We start from the raw sequence: 20,199 nt of genomic DNA, 5'->3' as shown, positions 1-20,199 counted from the left end.
GCGCAAGAAAGCTGCTCTTGATTGGTCAGAATTTCAATGCGTGAAAAATCCAGGAAGTAAACAAAACGATAAAGAAAAAAGATAGAAAAAAAAGATAAATGTGACACTTTCTAATGTCACAATGGAGGGACAACTACACAGGTTGATTTTAGCGCTGCTCATCGTGGACTATATTGCTGTCATTGTTCATTTTAGTCAAACCATACAGTTTGAAAACGAGGCACGGCTCCAACTAGAAAACAATATTTTGATGCATTGGATGTGCTGAATGTGCATATTAAGGCAGTACAGGAGGAGGTGCACATTAATAATCCTCCAGGACTGTAACATGCTCATGTTTAAACCAAACAATGCATCATGCGACTGCAGTTGGTTCAGATCCAGGTCGGAACACGTTCTCACCACAAACAAACTGCACCACAGTTTGTTTGTAGCCGGACTGAGACCACCTCTTCAAGAAGGTCTCGTCCGGTTGTTGTGGTGCACACCTGAGTGTGATTGCTGTGTTCATACCTGCCCAAATGAACCGCACTTAGAGGGCAAACGGACTTGAGTTTGGCTGAACCGAACCAAGAAGGGCAGGTGTGAAAGCACCCTGAGAGAGGTAACAATGATGTTATCAACTGGTATGGCTAACAACATCTTTATTTTCTGACTTGTTTCACTGTAATGCAATCAGCTTGGGTGTGACATCATTCCCACCTCCGACCTCTGACTTCTAAGGTAAACTGAATGCATCATCCTATTCTATGACATCACAAGTTTGAGACTTATTTCTCCAACACATTCTCACTCTGACCTCATCACATATTGACTTTTGGTCATGGACTTTCCATGTCCAGGTAGGACGTGCAAGGTACCCTGGGTGCGTTGGCTGTTGGGTGAAAGTCATTGTTTGTTAGCCCCATCCACCACCCCTCCCGCCTGCCCCAATCGGACTTTTGCCACTTTAACTTTTGTCCTTGTCCCGTGGCGTTCCCCCCTCATGCCGCTGGGTGTTGGACTATAACAACAACCTGCCGCGTATAATGCTGACGTTAAAGGATGGCTTTTTTCATTGGTTTCTGTCGCTGCAAGTCACTAGCCTGTCACTCAAAGTGCCCCTTCACGCAATTGGAAAGACAGAAAACCAATCACAGTAAACGAAACATGTGACGTAGGCTAGCACAACGCCACTGTAAACAGACCAGCAAGCTGCAGCAGAGATGAGCTGTGATGATGTCTGGGAAAGAGTGTTGCCGTCTTTGCGGGTTTCCTCCTCACTGTGGACTCGCATGGCTGTGATTTCCAGCTTGGTCGCTTCCCTGACCTGCTCCTCCATGAGAGCAACTAGTGGAGAAACAACAATGGCCACTGGGTTTTCAGAGTCCCATCTTTTTCCCGATCAACGGAGCCAGTTGGCAAATTAAACTTTTACCAAACCCCATAGGAAGGACTGCAAACACATCCTTTTTTTTTAATAAAAGCTTTCAGTGCAGCGGTTTGTTCTGCTTTTAAAGAAAATGTACATTCCAGTTCATTCAACACATTTACCATAGCAGTTTCAAAATCAGTAGCCATGTTGGTCGACTTCGGAGTGAGACAGGGCTCGTGTGACCTCATTCCCAGCTCTGACCTCTGACTTCTGGTAAATGAAGTGTACAGTCCTACCCTATGACATCACAAGGTTGAGACTCACTTTTCCTGTTTCTGGCTTTGAGATAGAGTAGCACATGTTCACAAATACTGATTAAACTTTCCTAGGCCATGGAAGTAACATATTGGAATTCTTATTTTAGGCGGTGCTCCCCTTTAAGGTCATTACTGGTCAGAATAAACGGGGATTAGATACTTTGCTTTAAGGCTTCTCATAAAGCGAATGAAAATTCATAGATGCGGTAATATGTAGGCTACATATGAAGTTTAATATTATACAGACATAGGGATGCGACACACAGAAACCCAGCCTTCAGGCCATCACACCTCATTATTATGAGGACTGAGTGTGAATCAGGCCGGCCGGCAGCTGCTGGATGAGAGGCAGAGGGAGGGAGGGAGCGAGGGAAGGAGGGAAGGAGGGAAGGAGGGAGGGGATGCGGGGCTTGTTCACATAATAGCCGGCGGGTGAAGGCGTGGTGAGTGTGGCTCAATACGAGGCGAGTGTGTGAGCTACAGTAGTACCGAAGGATGAACATGGACAGCGGCTGCACGGCGGCTCCACTCCCCGGCAAAGGCAGCTGGGGAGAAAGCTGAGCGATCAATATGCAGGGGAAGCTATACCTTATCGATACCGAAGAGGGGATATAAGGAGCGCCAAGGTAAGGCGATACATGATGGGATGGAGTAGATTCAGTGAATGAGCTGTGAGGAGACAAAGTAGACCCGAGTCATGGGCGCATGTGATCCGGGGAGAGGGAGCATCAATGAGAATTACACCAGCATGGGTTTGGCTCTGTGCTGCGGCTGTTTCATGAGTAATACAAGGAGGAGTGTGGTTTTGATTTGACACATCTGTCTTAGTCATGGGGCTCAGGTGGTAACCACCCATATACAGTACAGTAGCCCACAGTAGCACATTCATTGTTCTCCCTGCACAGTGGAAACTGGCCCTGAGGTGGGCTGGTCTCCTAATAGGATGCTGTGTGGACAATACTACTGTGTGTAGTGGGCATGGGGTGCTAATATCAGATTGTTTAAGTAAAATAAAAAGTAGTTTATGAGCTATGTGACTGGATTGATTGTCTAACATGGAGAGGCAAGGCTGTACATTGATTTAGGTTTATGTGACTTGGTGAATATTAAAAAAAAAAGCTGGATGAATCATCATTTTACCCTTCTGCAGCACTGTGAATCATGCATGTCCAAAGCATTGATTATCATTCCACATTTTTATGTTTTTTTTGTGTGCATAATTAGCGTTTTCATTTAGAAGCATGTGTGATTTGTGACCATGGTAACGATTAGGCATATTTACCCATGTCTTACAAGGACATTAGTTATAGTTTTGGTGCAGACGGGCCTCATGTCACCTCATTTTACTTTTAAATTCATTGTTCTTGGTGTCTATTCTTACTCCACTGGTAAAAATAAGGATGAGCACCACTAAGGTCGACACTGACCTGCTGATGTTATCTCAGAGTTGAAGGAAGAGACGCGTGTACGTGTGTATTTAAAGCCTCAGGCGCTGTAAACAGGAATTGTTGCTGTCTTTATGACACACTTGTCCAGCGTGAAACTTTGCCGCTCTTCCTATTTGTTGGAGAGGATGTCCTGTGTCTTAAATCACACCTGTCAGCGATGTGGGGTCAGTATCTGACAGACTCTTTTAAAGGGTCAATGAAGTTCTGGTTTACTCCTTTAAAGGTCCAGTGTGTAGGATTTAGGGGGAATATTTTGGCAAAAATGGAATATAATATTATCAGTATGTTTTCTATAATGTATGTGTAATCACCTGAAAATAGGAATCATTGTGTTTTCATTACCTTAGAATGAGCCGCATATATCTATATAGGAAGCAGGTCCTCGTCTATGGAGTCTGCCATGTTGCACTGCCATGTTTCTACAGTAGCCCAGAACAGACAAACCAAACACAGCCCCTCCCCATCGCAAGCAACAGAAATACACTGACTTTTTTTGATGTGAAATTCCTTTATTCAGTGTTTTTACCGGTTTAAATAACCAAAAGAGTTTGTTTTCGGCTCCCGGTAAGAACCTCCAAATTGTCTGGATCTAAAGTTATCAGAGAAAAAAAGGCTAGCACACATTAGCAGGTGTTAGGCTAGTGGCCTGTCTCTGACATGCCAAACAGCATTGAATAAACACAGATTTGACACATGAAACTGCTTTATTCAGTGTTTTTACCTATTTAAATCACCAAATCAGTTTGTGTTGGAGAGAAGGAGACCTCTGCAGATAATTTGGCTCCCGATAAAAACCTCCTGAATGTATGGATCATAAATTATCAGAGAAAAAAGGCAAGCACGGATTAGCAGGTGCTAGGCTAGTCTCTGACATGCCAAACAGCATAGAATAAACACTGATTTGTAACATGAACCTGCTTTATTCAGTGTTTTTACCGGTTTAAATGACCAAAACAGTTTGTTTTCTTCTCCTGGTAAAAACCTCAGAAACATCTGGATCTAAAATTAGAAAAGGCTACCACAGATTAACAGGTGTAAGGCTAGTGGCCTATCTCTGACATACCAAACAGCATTGAAGAAACACTGATTTGTAATGTGAAACTGTTTTATTCAGTGATTATACCTGTTTAAATCACCAAATCAGTTTGTGTTGGAGAGGTAGAGACCTCTGCAGATAATTCGGCTCCCAGGACAAACCTCTGAAATGTCTGGATCCTAAGTTATCAGAGAAAAAAGGCTAGCACAGATTAGCAGGTGCTAGGCTAGTCTCTGAGATGCCAAACAGCATCGTATAAACACTGATTTGTAACGTGAAACTGCTTTATTCAGTGTTTTTGCTGGCTTTAATCACCAAATCTATTTGTTTTGGAGAGAAGGAGACCTCTGTGGGTAATTCAGCTCCTGGTAAAAACCTCCAGAATGTATGGATCAGACATAAGGTGAGCACTCATTAGCAGGTGCCGGGCTACTAGACAGTCTTTGACATGCCAAAAGCATCAGAGAAACACTGATTTGTAATGTGAAGCTGCTTAATTCAATGTTTTTACCAGTTTAAATCACTTGATCTGTTTGTTTTGGAGAGGAAGAGACCTCTATAGATAATTCGGCTCCTGGTAAAAACCTCCTGAACAATGAACACTGATGGAATCCTAACCAGAAGTTTCAGCTGGCTGCAATATGCAGTCCTCACTGCTAGATGCCACTAAACCCCCCTAAATCTTTCATACTGTTCCTTTAATTCATGAAACAGAACCAGTCAGAACTAAGCACACAGCTTTTGATATTTGTTTCATGAACCTCCTCTGTTGTTTGTCAGTTTAAAGAGGCTGAGATGCTCCTCTCTTCTCCATTTGATGCTGCTGAGAAATGTCTCAGCACTCAGCTGGCAACCGTTCATTTAGGAATCAAAGCCTCCTGAGACTTTCTGAGAAATGTGCTAAAGACAGAGAGGGAGATCTATTTTTGGACAGGCAAGTAATCTTGTATTCATACACTTCCCACAGAGGGAATAAATCTGATATATATAATAAGATGAGAGCTGAGCAGTATCTCTGAGGTGAAACAGACTGGCAGGTGAGGATTTTGGGATTACAACTTTCAACATGTCCGCTGATCAGTTAAGCCAAAGACATAACTTGATTATACCCCTCAGTATTGCTATTATATGATTATTTTCAGTGGGCTGCGGACACTCTGGGTCTTCGTCCAGATCTTGAAATTTGGTCATGTTCCATTTTCTCCACCCATTCGCGTTCGTGCCTCAGTGCCTCGTCCCTGAGCTCTGCAGAAAGTCACTGCAGTTCTCTGTAATGAAACTGCAGTTTGTGATTTCAGGAGTGTCAGCGGGGACAGAAGGAAGGCAACTGGTGGAAAAGCTCTCATGATTGCTTTTAGACTTGTCTGTGTGTTTTGAATCCTCTACTCTGTTGTGTGCTTTTATTCAATCTGCACTGAGATGCCACAGTATGACAGGTTGGAGCTTTTAGAGTATCTGCAGCACAAGCATCTTAAACTGCAAGAAGTCTGATCAATGAATGAATCAGTCTGTTCCTATAGACTGTTTAAAGAAACACATGTATCTTGGATCTAGGAATAAATATATAAACACAACAGATGGGCAGCGCAGTGGTTAGCATTGTCGCCTCATAGCAAGGGGGTTCTGGGTTCAAACCTGCCAGCCGTTTGGGGCCCTTATGTGTGGAGTTGCATGTTTTCCCTATGTCACTGTGGGCTTTTGCAACCCATTCTTATTCTGCCGTCATCAAGTACCGCCACTTGGTCAGTGATTTCGGCGTCAGACACCAACAAAAAAAGGCATCCTTTTGCAGTGGTATGATATGGCGGTGTCAGTTTGAAATGCCGCTTGATAACAATGTAGTTTAAGAAGCTGAAAAGTCCCTAAGAGGCAGGTCCCACAACCACTGGACTTTCACCCAGGAGCCTGGTGTTCACTTCCTGTATCAATGTTGAGCCAAACCATGATAATTTTTTCTAAACGTACCCATGTACTTGTGTTGTCTAAACCGAACCACCTGCATTTGTTGCACAAGGAAATAAACCTAAATACGAGGTGTTTTACCGATGTTCTAAGTTTAAGGAGCACGATGTATGTAACAGCCGTAAATTGACATGCCGTCTAGGAATGTCAACAACAGACGCACCCAGGACACCTAGCGCGTCATATGCAGACATGACAGTCCACTGACCAAACAGTGATATTTGACAAGTTGGGAGATTTGCATGCACTTAGAATTTCTTTTGTCTCTCTCTATGAGTCAGCCCTGTTATCGTCTGGCGACCCGTCCAGGGCGTACCCCGCCTGTTGTCCAATGTCAGCTGGGATAGGCTACAGTTCCCCCTGTGAGCCTGAATAGAATAGGTGGTTACAGAAAATGAATGGATGGATAATGTCAGTTAAATTTAAAATGTTGGATCCTTTTGTTTTTAAAATGTTTCTAAATGTTAGATCCTTTGGTTTAAACCCAAGATAACCCAACAAACACATTTACTTTCCCCAGATGATGAACCCCTTGAGCTACTTTTGGAAACCTCATGAGCTTTTCATCTTCAGACCAAAGTCTAGAATTTGCATACAGAATAACAGTAACACAACTGGCAGATTCACATGAATTGCTGAGCACATTCAGCTCCTTAACTCCTTTTGATGAGATCTATCTCTTGCTCCTGCGGAGTTTTGACTCAGCTGTAAGTGGCTTTGGGCAAACACTAAATGACATTCTCATCAGCTTCAGGTACACTTTGTTTTGCTAACATGCTAAACTGAGGTGGTGAACATGGTAAACATTATACCTGCCAAACGAGAATATGTTGTCACTGTGAGCATGTTAGCTTTCTGATGTAAGCAGCACTGTGTCTAAGTACAGCCTCAGACATGTTAGCATGGCTTTTGTTCTTTAGAGAACTTATAGAGAAACTTTGTTCTGGTGTTTTGATCTGGGTCACATGAACATTTTAAATTTCTTTGCCTATATTATTACAGGTTTATTGGGTTTTAACAGACACTGAGCAGTGTTCAAGTCATGTTTTATCAGCATAAATGAAAAGCAAACACCTTTTCCCCTCTCTTTGATTATGTTGCTTTTTTTAAACACTGTCACAAACGCTCAAGGTCAGTTCTTACAACAGCAGCTGAAACTGTGTCTTTAAGCATTAAGCAGCTCTGGAGAAAGCACAGGATGATGGGAACTTTAATCTTATAATATATGTTGTACATCTATACATGAATATTTTTATTTTTATTATGTTTTTCTGCTGCTAGCATTATGATCCTACAGAGACTGATGCAAGCAGATTTGACCGCTACTGTCACTGAAGCTTCTAATAAAATAAAGTGCTCTATGTTGCTACTTGCAGTTGTAGGACAGACATCAGAAAATATATCACAACGTCCTACTGCTTTTCTAGACGTCCTCTTCGAGGTGAGAATAGGAACTTACTCTGACTGCATGATGATGTCATTCACATGAATCACTCTGCTGTGATGCAGCCCACCCTTCTTGTACTACAGGGATACAGTGTTATAAAAAAAAAAAAAAAAATTATATTTCTCCCAGGTTCTAATTTCTCCATAATATCCTGAGCCTCATTGTGTTCTTGAATTTCCCGGATATCACAAACAGCCAGACTGGTTCTCTTTGGGAGATGATGCTAGACAGATACCTTTTGACCGCTGACAACATGAGTCATGATGAGCTATCAGATGAGGTTTCAGATAATCCTGTGCTGTTTCCTTCAGCTCACAGCTCCTGTAGCCAGGGCTGTGTGCTCAGACTGTGCAGAGTAGTGCTGGCTTTGGTGTTTTATTTATTATTATTGCGCTGCCAATACGCTTACTAATAAGCCATCTTGTCAGTGGGATTTCTGAAGGAGAGCTCGGACTTTCTTGCCATAATTTAAGACCAAAAACAAAATGCTGATATCACTTATTTCACAATAAAATATGATTAAAAAATACAATCAATGTAGTGAAGCAACCCAATCGGCAGAATATTGTTGGCATTGGATAATTTTGCAAACCACGGTTATGTAAAGCTTGTTTTATATGAACAGAAACGTTTCCTTACCTTTCAGTTTTTTAACTTCATGTTGTGATAGCGCTGTGGTTAATGTGTGCTTATGGTTAGGTGCAAAGAACACTTGTTTAGGGTTAGGAAAACATCATGTTTTAGCTTAAAATACCCAGTTTTGCAGCCACAAACAGCCAGAAATCATTAAAAATACCTAGTTCTGTCACCTCAAACATGGCTGCAAATATTGCGTTGTCTCGATAAAATTGCCAATTGTTGTTGGCACAAATGTGGCTGAAAATGTCCCGACATTTTGTAAAAAATACCTAGTTTTGTCGCCTCAAACATGGCTGGAAATGTCCCAGCATCAATGTAAATATCATTGTTTTGTTGCCACAAACACAGCTAAAAATGTCCTGACATCATCTTAAAAATACCAGCTGTTGTAGCTACAAACATGGCTGGAAATGTCCCAAAGTCTACTTAAGAAAGACCAGCTATGGTCTATGCAAACACAGCCAGAAATGTCCCAATTTCTTGTTAAAAATGCCTGTTTTGGTCACAAACAAGGCTGGAAATTTCTCAACGTCTCAATTTCTCAAATTTCTCAACATCTCATTAAAAATACCTAGTTCTGCCACCTCAAACATGGCTGCAAATATTGCGTCTCATTAAAATTGCCCGGTTTTGTTGCCACAAACGTGGCTGGAAATGTCCCAGCGTCAAGGTAAATATCATGGTTTTGTTGCCACAAACATGGCTGGAAATGTCCTAAAGCCTAGTTAAAAAATACCAGATATGTTCTATGCAAATATGGCTGGAAATGTCACAACATCACGTTAAGAATTATATTTTGTTGCCACAAACACGGCTAAAAATGTCCCGACATCATCTTAAAAATAACAGCTGTTGTAGCCACAAACATAGCTGGAAATGTCTCATTAAAAAGAACTGGATATTGTCGATGCATAGCAAACATGACTGGAAGTGTCCAGATGTCCTGTTAAAAATCACCTGTTTAGTAACCACAAACTTGCCTGAAAATGTCCCAATATCTCGTTTAAAATACCATGTTTCATTGCCACAAACATTTCTGGAAATGTCCTGACGTCCTTTTAAAAATATCAGGTTTTATCGCCACAAACACGACTGGAAATGTCACAGGTCTCGAACAGTGGCACGCAGCTTGGCAGCCATCTCACCTAGGTCCCAAGCCAACCACCATCCCTTCCTCCTCCTGATAAGAAACTCAGCTCATATACATGTAAACTGAAATACGTCTCTTGAGAAATGTTGATATGAACCGTATGAAATCTACTAATGAAACATTCATGGTTTGCAGAAACATACAATTTTATTCATACATTTTATTCTGGCGACTGGGCTGAGTGAAGTCATCATTCATCATGAGGGTCTCTGTGTTACCAGTCAGGGTCAGAGGTCAGCTACAGCTATTGTTATAACAATACAGAGGAACAAATCTCATGTAATTAAAGCACAGAAATTACTGTGGTGCCCTTTATCACCAGTGCATTCAGTCTGTTTGTAGCCTCTCAAATTCACAGGTTTTATTTTGATGTCCTTTGGCTTCTTGTCTTTGTCTTAACGGGTGAATCCAGTCACAAGATACTCTACTGTTGTTCAAGTTTTCTCAAGAAATGTGAAGTAAAATCGTTCGGGAAGGTATAAACGATGATCACTTCCAGCTTTGTCTGATTGCAGTGGGCGTCTTCAAAAGAACATGTAAGCATTGAGAGCAGACACTGACTTGTGTGTGTGTGATACCAGCCTTCATCAATAATGCATGAAAACGGGAAACTGAGATAAGACAGGCTGCAGTCTGGACATGACATTTAACCAGCGTGATGTTTTAAACACTGACAGCCAGTTTACTCAGGAGACAGCGGAATTCTCCCATTAGCTTATCGTGCAACTTTCAAGCTCTATTTGGTGTTAATTTATAAAATGAAAATTAACAGTGGTAATTTTTTCACATGGATTTACATCTCTACATCTCACCAGGTCGTGTCTTATTGTAATGAACATGGTTATTCCTTGTTTCTTTTTGAAGGAGGCCACATCTGTATCTTCAAGTCTCCACTGGGAAATTTCACTATAGCATGCTACATAACAAGCTGTCTATATGCCAACCTCAGGCCACAGCCAAACCCGCACCCTGCAGCGTCTCCGGAGAGACAAACACAAAGACTGACAGATCTTTCATCTCCTCCCTCCGTGTCTTTTTTACATGAAGGTTTGATGCTCGTCTTCACCCCACAGGGTCCGGGGCTGGCCTTTTATTGAGGCTGAATAGGTCCTGTCTGGTTGATGAAGTGGAGCTGTCTGCTGCACCGTGAACATCATGAGATGACAGATGAAGGTTTAGATTTTTAGAAGTTGTAAGATAAACTAGTTGATTAACTACTGACAGTTTTAAAGCCAATGCACCGTATATTTTCTGCTTCCAGGTTCTCTAATGTGAGGATTGGCTGTTGTTATTTGTCTTACACTTGAGTGTAAACTTGTTATTTTTTAGTTTTGGACCAGGCAAGCTATTTGAAGATATCAAATTGGGTCTCCAGCATATTGTGATAAAGATATTCACGATATTGTGACGCTTGATTTGTGATTAAAAGTTGCAGCTTCGGCTGAGCAAGCCGCAACCTCCGGGGCTGAAAAATGAAGCCAATGCAAAGTGCCAAATCCTGCAGTTCCTTTAATGGCCACTTGAGGCTGGCTCCAAAACCAAGTCAATCCCCATAGACCTCCATGTTAAAATGCCAGACTTAACAGCAAAAATAAAGAGCACAAACTTCTTGTGTTTTATTTGAACAGCCTGGTACAAAAACAATTTTCGTCTCTATAGATAATTTTCCATTTCATTAAGGCTTAAAGTTATGCATCATTGAGCACGTCACTGCTTTGAGTGGAAACAGTCTATGAGTCAGATTCAAATATGGTCACCTCTGGCAGCAAAAAAAGTGGCCAAAATGCTGACTGTGTGAAATCAGAGTAGCTACATCCATTGTTTTATACAGTCTATGGGGCTGAGTGTTATGGAGAAAATTAGGGCTCCTCGTGGGGGACCCTGAGGCGTTCCCAGGCCAGATGAGATATATAATCGCACCAGCGTGTTCTGGGTCTGCCCCGGGGCCTCCTACCATTGGGATGTGCCCAGAACACCACCAGGCGCCCAGGAAACATCCTGATCAGATGCCTGAACCACCTCATCTGACCCCTTTCGACGCAAAGGAGCAGCGGCTCTACTCCGAGCTCCTGCTGGATGTCTGAGCTCCTCACCCTATCTCTAAGGCTGAGCTCAGCCACAGTGGAGGAAACTCATTTTGACTGCATGTATCCATGATCTCATTCTTTCAGTTACTACCAAGAAAATAGATAAATAAATACAAATAAATGAAGTCTGTTATTATCATTATTATTATTTTAGGGTTGACTGCTGTTCTAGTATGTAAGTTAAGAAAGTTACTTTACTGTAACACAGCATTTAAAACCAGGAGAAGACAACACATACAATATATAGATAGAAAAGATCTAAGATGATATCTAGTCTCTTGTCATATGTAACACTGATATAGCACCCAGCCACATAGTTACAGCCCTGGTTGCCAGTGTGCACTGGTGATTACCCACCAGTTTGAAATCACAGCCTGTGCGGTGACTTCTGTGTGTTGTGACAGAGAAACTGCTGGTTTAGTCAGTGCTGCCGGGCTGCTCCGTCAGATATAAATAGCAGGTCTTGTAGTGATTATAGCTTTCAGATGATTAATAGTGTCGATTCCTAAAAATCATGACTCCTCCTCCCACTCTCTTCATCTATACTGTATCAGTCATCCCAGCTGAATTTGACTCTGCTGAGCTAATAACTGCTTATGAATATTCCTCAGTGGCACATGCTTGTTCCAGAGGCCATTTTCCTCCAAATGAACTTCTTCTCCACATATAAAAATAATCATCCCTGCACCATCTAGTGGCCGGTGCCTTTACTGTACTGTACCAGGGTGGACTCATGTCATCCTTTGTACAGAGACACATTGTGTGACCCCACCATGATGCAGTCAAAACTAAATCAAGCTCAAATCAATGTAGTAATAATAATCCTCCTGGTGACTGTCACAAGTAGCCCCACTCCACATTAATTGAATTTATCGAATGTGCACTTTAATTTAGATCATTAGAGAGAATTTACGACTGTGAAGAAAGAAAGACGCATTATTCAGAGGCTGTAATTGATAAAGTGCTTGTTAAAAACATTACACATGGTGTAATTTAAAGAAGTGACCGGGTGTGTCCTGTCCCATCCAGGAAGCAGGGCTATTTGTTTAATCATTTATTAGTGTAGTGAAAGAAGTAAATAAATGAGAGGAAGAGTGTTTGTAAAGTAAAGCCTCTTTGACTTGCTTCAATCACTTTAGTGCCTCTGTTATTAAATCACTCAGTTAAAACGTACAGGAAATGGAATTAAGAGACACCTGATATCCAGATTTAAACCAACTCAGCTACAGAAAAGCACACAAGTGAAGTAAGCATCTAAAATGTGTCATTTAATTTGGCAGATGATACAGCCAAGCTTAACAACCTCATAATGGCCCCTTGTGTTTCCTGTCTGACCCCAATTGTTCATATTAAGAGGCTGTAAACCCCAAAGTGTGGTCAGGAGTCTGACCCAGACTGCCCTCATTCAGTCAGCTGTTGATTTCTGGCTCTAAGCCGCCACCGCTGCTGCTGCTCATAGCGAAGGCCTGGCTGCTCAGTCAATAACCTGGATGGAACAAGTTGCCGGTTAATCCTGATCGTCTGCTGCTGCTGCTGCTAAGCTAACAATTTCATGGTCTGGGTCCAAAGAGGAGACTCTTGTTAAAGGATGAAGTCTAGTCAGGGATGCATCCACACCTGCACTCTCCCTGGAGAGCTTTACCAGGTACAGCAGCTGCTGGGTTCACTCACAGTGTTACAAATTTGTGATCAGCCTCATTCTGTCACATGAGGAGGATGTTGGATCTATCGGAAGTGTTTCTCTTTTTTTGCAGTTTGTGAGCAGGTTTTGTTGTGAAGCTGGTTAACCTCAATCTGTCATTTTTTTTTTTACTGGCTTTTTGATTTATCGAGCAAACAGTGCTTTCAGTGTCTCTTGGCTGATTCTGCGATGAGAAGCATTGAAGGGCATTGTGGTCAAAGTGATCTCGCACGAGCAAACGCGATTTGCTTCTTATCTTGTGGGTATGAGTACCAGAGAACTGGATTTAATGGATGGATGCAGAGTTTAGTCAGAATCTGATATGAGCTTGTGGTTTACTGCTGTGAACGGTTGTATGCTGGCTGGAGCTTGATGCAAAAACGTTTTACTGAACAGGGTAAAAAGTTTGACACCATGAAGATATTATCAGTGTTTGAAGATGTTCTCAGATCTTTTACTTCAGTAAAAATAGCAAATCAACAGTGTAAAATGCGTCATTTCAAGTTAAAGTCCTGTTGTCAAGATTTTACTGGTGTGGAAGTGACAAAACGTACCTGAAGTATCAAAAGTAAATGCCGTCATTATGCAGGAAATAGCCGCCTGTTGATGTTATACAACATATAATATCCTTTGCTTGCATTCATGTCTGAACTGCATGTTAATGTTGTAGTGGGTGGAGGTGATACTAATTTAAATAACTTTACATATTGTGAAGTCATTCAATCTGTAGAAAAGCATCATATTTTATGTACTGTTTATATATTCTGTATGTGAAATCCTAATCTGCAGCTCTCAAATGAATGTAGCAGAGTACTTCCCACTGAACTGTAATGGAGTAGATATAAGGAGTAATAGCAGAAGTATAGTATGTGAAGAAATGTACTTGGTTACACTCCACCACTGCATATTTCTTTACTCAAACAGTCTGCGTGCAGGCTGAGAGAATGAAAGAGTAAAAGTTAAAAGGTTCCAAATGAAACTTCAAATCCGTCCACTGGTTGCCATGGCAACAAATCCTTTGGACAATGGTTTTATTGTCATTAATGACGTCAGTGTTTTTTCAGTCAGTGCTTAACACCAAGGCCTCCGCTCAGGTTGGTTATTGAAACTGTTCAGATTGGACCTTCTGAGATATTTGATCAAAAGCAAATGTAGGATTTCTTTAACCTTATAACCTGAAGACATGTTGGACCTGCAATAAAACAGATTCTGACAGCTCAGGGTTTTTTGTTTTTGTCTCAATATATCCAGATATCTGTACATATATCTGATTGTACATATTTTTTCAACATACAATGCACATGACTGTATAGAAAATATATACAGTCATGTGCATTGTATGTTGAAAAAATATGTACATGTTTTGTTCCATTGATTTATAAATTGTGGTTAAACTTTCACACTTACAGCCTAAAGTGAGCCTTAGAGATAAAGGAAACTCACTTCGGCTGCTTGTATCCACGACCTCATTCTTTCAGTCACTACACAAAGGTTATGACCATAGGTGAGGGTTGGGACGTAGATGGACCAGTAAATCGAAAGCTTCACCTTCCACCTCAGCTCTGTCTTCACCTCGATGGTCCGGCACAGTGTCCGCATCATGTTGTGCCAAACCGCCAATCCATCTCACGCTCCACTCTACCCTCACTCGTGAACAAGACCCTGATAAATCATGCTGTTTTAACCAAAATATGTTTCTTTTTATTTGATTAACACATTTGCCATTAGGAGGGATTTATTCAATATTATTTAGACTGTTTAAAAATATAAAAATTGCAATTATTTATTTTACTTAATGCTAATAACTACACTTGAATTAGTGTCTTTAGTGGCTGAAAACATCATTGAGGATTTTATACTGCCTTGTTTTTCCCTTTAAATGATGGGGACCCAAACAGATTTGATGGAGTAAATATGATAACTGTTTAATAAAGGATTGTTTCAACTCTTCTTTTCAGCAGTTTTGAGATATTTTAGAGTTACTAGACCTTTCAGGCCTCATGTTTACTGTACTGTAAGGCCATACTTGTAAACATAGTTGCAAACATTCCCATTACACAAGACCTGACATCACTGTGCCTTGTGATGATGAATAACATGCAATCTGTGTCACAAGCTTTGAACTTCCTCTTTTCTCTCCCCTGCAGATGACCGAGGGCAGGCTGTGCCAAGTGCAGCTGCTGGATGACAGGAAGCTGGAGCTGCTGGTTCAGGTACGAATCCTCCCGACAGCTGTAATCAATGTTTTTATCATACTGTAACAAATGATCCAATGGCGTGCAGATGTGTAATGTGAACGAGGCTGCTGGTAATTATGAACCCACAAAGAATCATCACCTGACTCTGCAGTTCCCCTCAGCTTGAGCGAGTGTCTTTCAGCTCAGTGTACGTTTTTCTGGCAGCAGCTTGACTGTTTTGGTTCACTCTGTGTCCTCAGAGCGTCGTTTATTGTCAGTTTCATCGTGATAAGCTTCCAAAAAATAACATTACACTACCTGCTCAGCACTGAAATAGACAGGGAGCAACGTAATGGTGAACATAGTGGAGGAATTGGCAGCTTAAGAGACAGATATTTCCCTCCAGAGCTGGTAGATGTGTAAATAAGCAACTGTTTTACTAAGGAGTTCGCCAACTTAAATGGTTATGTCAGTGTTGTTTTACATCTTGTTTCCTCTGCGCCCGAGTGGCAAAAAAAAGGCTACAGGCAAATAAAGTAAAACTTTTACTGTAACTAATAAAAATCTAATTAAATATGCACCAATTGGCATAAAATTACACAACAAAATTAAATCGGATCATTAAATAAAACCAGGTTCAAAATTATTGTTTCATTTTATTGACATATTAAAGGTCAAAGGATGGCATGCCCAAGGATGGGACGATTTTATGACAAAATTTTTGAGACATTTTTGTACACGTGTAATAAAAACATAGACCCAGAGCCACAGTTGGCGGTATTTGCTGTGGCCCAAAGAGAGCTGGGTCTCTCCCGAGCGTGGACCCAGACCTGTGCTTTGGCTTTTTCATCACTGCTAATAAGATGTCTCATTCTGTATAACTGGAAGTCTAACCTGCCCCCTCTGTTTGGCCGCTTTGTCAATGATGTCATGACTCACTTACAGTTGGAAAAGCTCAGATATGCCACTCAAGGATCAGTCAATGAAGTCCATACAGTATGGCAACCATTCCTGGACCATTATTATAAAGTCTATACTTCAAGAAATGTGATTCAATGCCTGTGTGTGCCTGTTATAGTATGGATATGTCCCTTTTCTTTTCAGTCCTCACTCGTTCAGGTCCATTCTGTTGCTGTTAATTCACTTGCAATACCAGATTATTATCATCAGTCTATCTTGACTCTGTATATTTATTATATTCATGTGTGTTAAGTATTTAGTGGTGTTCATTTGTTTGTATGTGCAGGCCAGTCTTGAGGGAGGCGGGGTGGGTTTAGATATTGTGGGTTTTAGAGTGTATATGCTCCGTGTTTCTTGGTTGTTCTAAAAACCAATAGAACTAATTGTAATAACAATAAGAGTCAAAGGTTTTTACATAGGGAATTTGTATTATATCCTTTTGTCACCCCATTAATCAGAAAATACTGTTAACAGCCTTTAAAAAAACAAATTTTGCCATGTTTTTATGAATAAAATGTTATAATTCAAGCTATTAATGATATATGAACATATCTTTGGAATAGACAGGCATAAAACTGGAAAGTTTGGTGTAAGTGCTACTGAAGTGGACATTTCTGGCTCTGTGTATGAGAGATAAGTGTTGAAAAAATCCCTTCATTTAAAATAAGACACTGTAGCTGAATAGGCCAAAAAAAATTACACTAATAGATATCACCATGGATTTTCTCCAGCTGATAACTTACATTCATACATTTATTTTTGGTATGACAAGTTTTCAGAAATTGAATGTTTAAATATGCAAATTAGAGATTATCTATTAAATATGTTTTTTTTTGCATGCATTTCTAGAACAGAAATATTTTTGGACATTTTCCATCCTTTAGCCTGAAAGAAGACTTTTTTTTTTTTTTAAGCAAAACAGTCACAATCTCAAAATTTACCAGAGCATGGATAAACACTTTTTACCTGTAGTGCATCCCCTAAAAATGATGATGTCATGGAGATGTTTCTGTAATGTAATGGTGTGAGATGTGGGAAGCCAACTCAACTCAGCTTCATTTATACATACAAACATAGAGCCCAAAGTGTTTCACATGGCAAAATGGGAGTGACACAGATACAAGACAATAAAATATTAAAAAAGCAAACCTATCAAAACTGCACGAATAAGATGATTAAAACTACATAGAATAAAAACAGTAAATAAATAAATAAATAAATAAAATAGAATAAAAACAAACAGAAGAGATTAAAAAAAAATCAAAACCAATGGTTTAAACTTAAAACTGCATTTAAGACAGATTATAAAGATAGGTCTTTAATTTACATTTAAAAAATACAGAGAGAGCTCGCTATTCTTGAGTTGTGAATCCCACAGTTTAGGAATGTATTAAAAACTTTGTAAAGAGTTGGAAGAGTTTGTTTCCTCCATCACATTTCTCCTAAATATATGATCGGGCAATATGTTAAGATAGTGAGTAGGAAGACCTTCCTGCAGCAACAGATGAATTAATTTCCTCCAAGTATCAATGACTGATTTATCAATTATTTAATTAGAGATGTGTGCCTAATATTTTGAATCTAAATCTAAATCTCCCGCAGCCTAAGCTTCTGTCGTACGAACTCCTCGACTTGGTTTCCTCCCACTTCAACCTCAAAGAGAAGGAATTCTTTGGACTTGCATTCTTCGATGACAAGTATGTAAACTGTTAAATTTATTCTTTGTTAAGTCGTCTGAATATTTACAGATGTCCATACATGTATGTGTGTGCAAAATGCAGCTTTCTCATGCTTTGATGTGTTTGCTCTCGCAGTGGTCAGCGTAAGTGGTTGCAGATGGACCGCAGAGTCCTCGAACATGACTTTTTGAAGAAGCCCGGGCCCATCGCCCTCAACTTCCTGGTCAGGTGATAATTCATTTTTTTCATGCAAATCACACGATCTCCAGCAGGGAGCACTACTTTGTTGACACACAGAGTAGAGCTGTTAGCGGTCAACAACATATCCAGGGTAGTTCCTGTCCTGATTGCCTTTGATATCTATAAATGCCTCCAACTGGTGGCTGAAAAGCTTTTGTGTGAGAAGGTGTTATCGGTGGTTTTCAGGCGTTTGCAAATGACCATAAACTGTCACTCTCATCCACTCCTCACACTGACAACAGTATATTTACCAGGCAGAGAAAAGTGCAAACTGGGGACCTTAAAAGCAGCAATAAAAGTTATCTCAGTTTAACCTTTAAATTGTTGTGTGTGCATCTGCTTTTATCCTTCACAGGTTTTATGTAGAAAACATAACACAGCTTAAGGACATCATTACAGTGGAGTTATTCTTCCTGAATGCAAAATCTGCTGTCTACAATGTAAGTGTTTTCCCCTTGTTTTTGAAGCAATGAAAAATTATGCAGCTGGTTGTTTTTGTTCTCGGCAGCTCGAGGATGATTCACTGTCTCTGGACCCTCGCAGCTCCGCAGACAATGGCTGCAGGGTACAGTTTTCTCACTCTGCTGGCTGGAATGTAAAGTAGACAGTCTAAGAAAAAAGAAGAAAAACACAAAAGGGTTCACTTTGAGAATAAGCAGAGGTTATTGTAGGTCAACACAGAGAAGCTTCTATGTTTGGATCTAGAAAGCTTTCTCTCTACATGGACCATACATTCTGCTTCCTGCTCATTTTTCCCTCCATCGATCTATTTTGTCTCCCAGGGGATTATAGAAGTGGAAAGTGAGAACGTCTTCAAATTAGCCGCAAATGCTTTGCAGGTTAGTGCTTTTAATTGCCTCATATACATACAGTAATTGCTGCATCTGAAATCCCTTTAAAGCATTTAATCTGATAAGAGTTTTTTTTCCTAATCACTAGGAGGCGAAGGGAGACTACACAAGGTACGTGCGTATTATCAGCTGGGTAAGAAGTATTTAACAGCAGCAGGACAAGTTAATAGTGAGCTTTCAGCGGACACATTCAATAGGTCACAACAAAAATCAATGACAGTGTTATGTGAGGTTTACCACAGACTGCCGAGAAGGTTGCACCAGGAAACTAATGAGTCTCATAGTGCTGATAGAAGCCAGAGCAGAGACACCTTTACATTACAGAGAGCAGCTGTTAGCTGCGTTTAAGAGAACTGCCCTCTGATATTATATGTGTTGTGTTCAAAGGGAATTCTACAGGTCTTTGTGCAGGCCCTCACCTGGCTTTGACCAGCTGAAGTAAGGTGGTGTCGTAACACAGACATCTGAGTTCATATGAGTAAATTCTGTATTATGGTGGCTGTGACTAGGACACACCAAGGTCATGTCCTACACATTGCATGGGGGTGCAGTGGTTAGCATTGTCACCTCACAGCAAGAGGGTTCCTGGTTCAAACATTGGGGTGGGGGAGCCCTTCTGTGTGGAGTGTTCTCCCCGTGTCAACGTGGGTTTTCTCCGGGTACTCCAGCTTCCTCCCACAGTCCAAAGACATGCAGGTTAATTGGTGACTCTAAATTGTCCGTAGGTGTGAATGTGAGTGTGAATGGTTGTCTGTCTCTATGTGTCAGCCCTGTGATAGTCTGGTGACCTGTCCAGGGTGGACCCTGCCTCTTATCCAATGTCAGCTGGGATAGGCCAGCAACCCCATCGCAGCGGATAAGGAAAAACTCCCCCAAAAAAACCCTTTTAACAGGAAAAAAAATGGTAGAAACCTCAAAATGTAAATGACAGCAGTGGGAGAAGGATTTAGATTCTTTATGCAAATCAAAGTTTCAGTATCACATTGTAAAAATACACCATTACAAGCAAAAATAAGTACAGTATCAAAATGTGCTGCTTATGCAGAACAGGCGTCTTTGGTGTAAGTGCAGCTGTTCCATGATGCTAATTTTAACATCTTTATTTGCTGTTGGGCTGCTATTTTTAGCACTTCATATTATTCAAAGTAACGTCAGCTGTTAGGTGAATGCA

General features: G+C 40.7%; 1 protein-coding gene across 2 annotated transcripts in view; it reads left to right on the top strand.

The window, feature by feature from the left end:
- Nucleotides 1-2,114: 2,114 nt before the first annotated feature.
- Nucleotides 2,115-20,199, top strand: part of LOC117258751 (FERM domain-containing protein 4B) — a 35,019-nt gene continuing 16,934 nt past the window's right edge. For both annotated transcript variants that reach the window (XM_033629876.2, XM_033629875.2), the window contains exons 1-7: nucleotides 2,115-2,297; nucleotides 15,269-15,334; nucleotides 17,861-17,955; nucleotides 18,073-18,165; nucleotides 18,533-18,617; nucleotides 18,960-19,016; nucleotides 19,117-19,139. In XM_033629876.2, the coding sequence (XP_033485767.1) occupies nucleotides 15,269-15,334; nucleotides 17,861-17,955; nucleotides 18,073-18,165; nucleotides 18,533-18,617; nucleotides 18,960-19,016; nucleotides 19,117-19,139 (419 nt within the window). In that variant the 5' untranslated portion in view covers nucleotides 2,115-2,297. The remainder of the gene's footprint in view (nucleotides 2,298-15,268; nucleotides 15,335-17,860; nucleotides 17,956-18,072; nucleotides 18,166-18,532; nucleotides 18,618-18,959; nucleotides 19,017-19,116; nucleotides 19,140-20,199) is intronic.

This window comes from Epinephelus lanceolatus, chromosome 8 (genome assembly GCF_041903045.1).
Source record: "Epinephelus lanceolatus isolate andai-2023 chromosome 8, ASM4190304v1, whole genome shotgun sequence".
NCBI classification, from domain to species: Eukaryota; Metazoa; Chordata; class Actinopteri; order Perciformes; family Serranidae; genus Epinephelus; species Epinephelus lanceolatus.
Note: the sequence above shows the minus strand (reverse complement) of the source record. Positions and strands in the feature narration are given on the sequence as shown.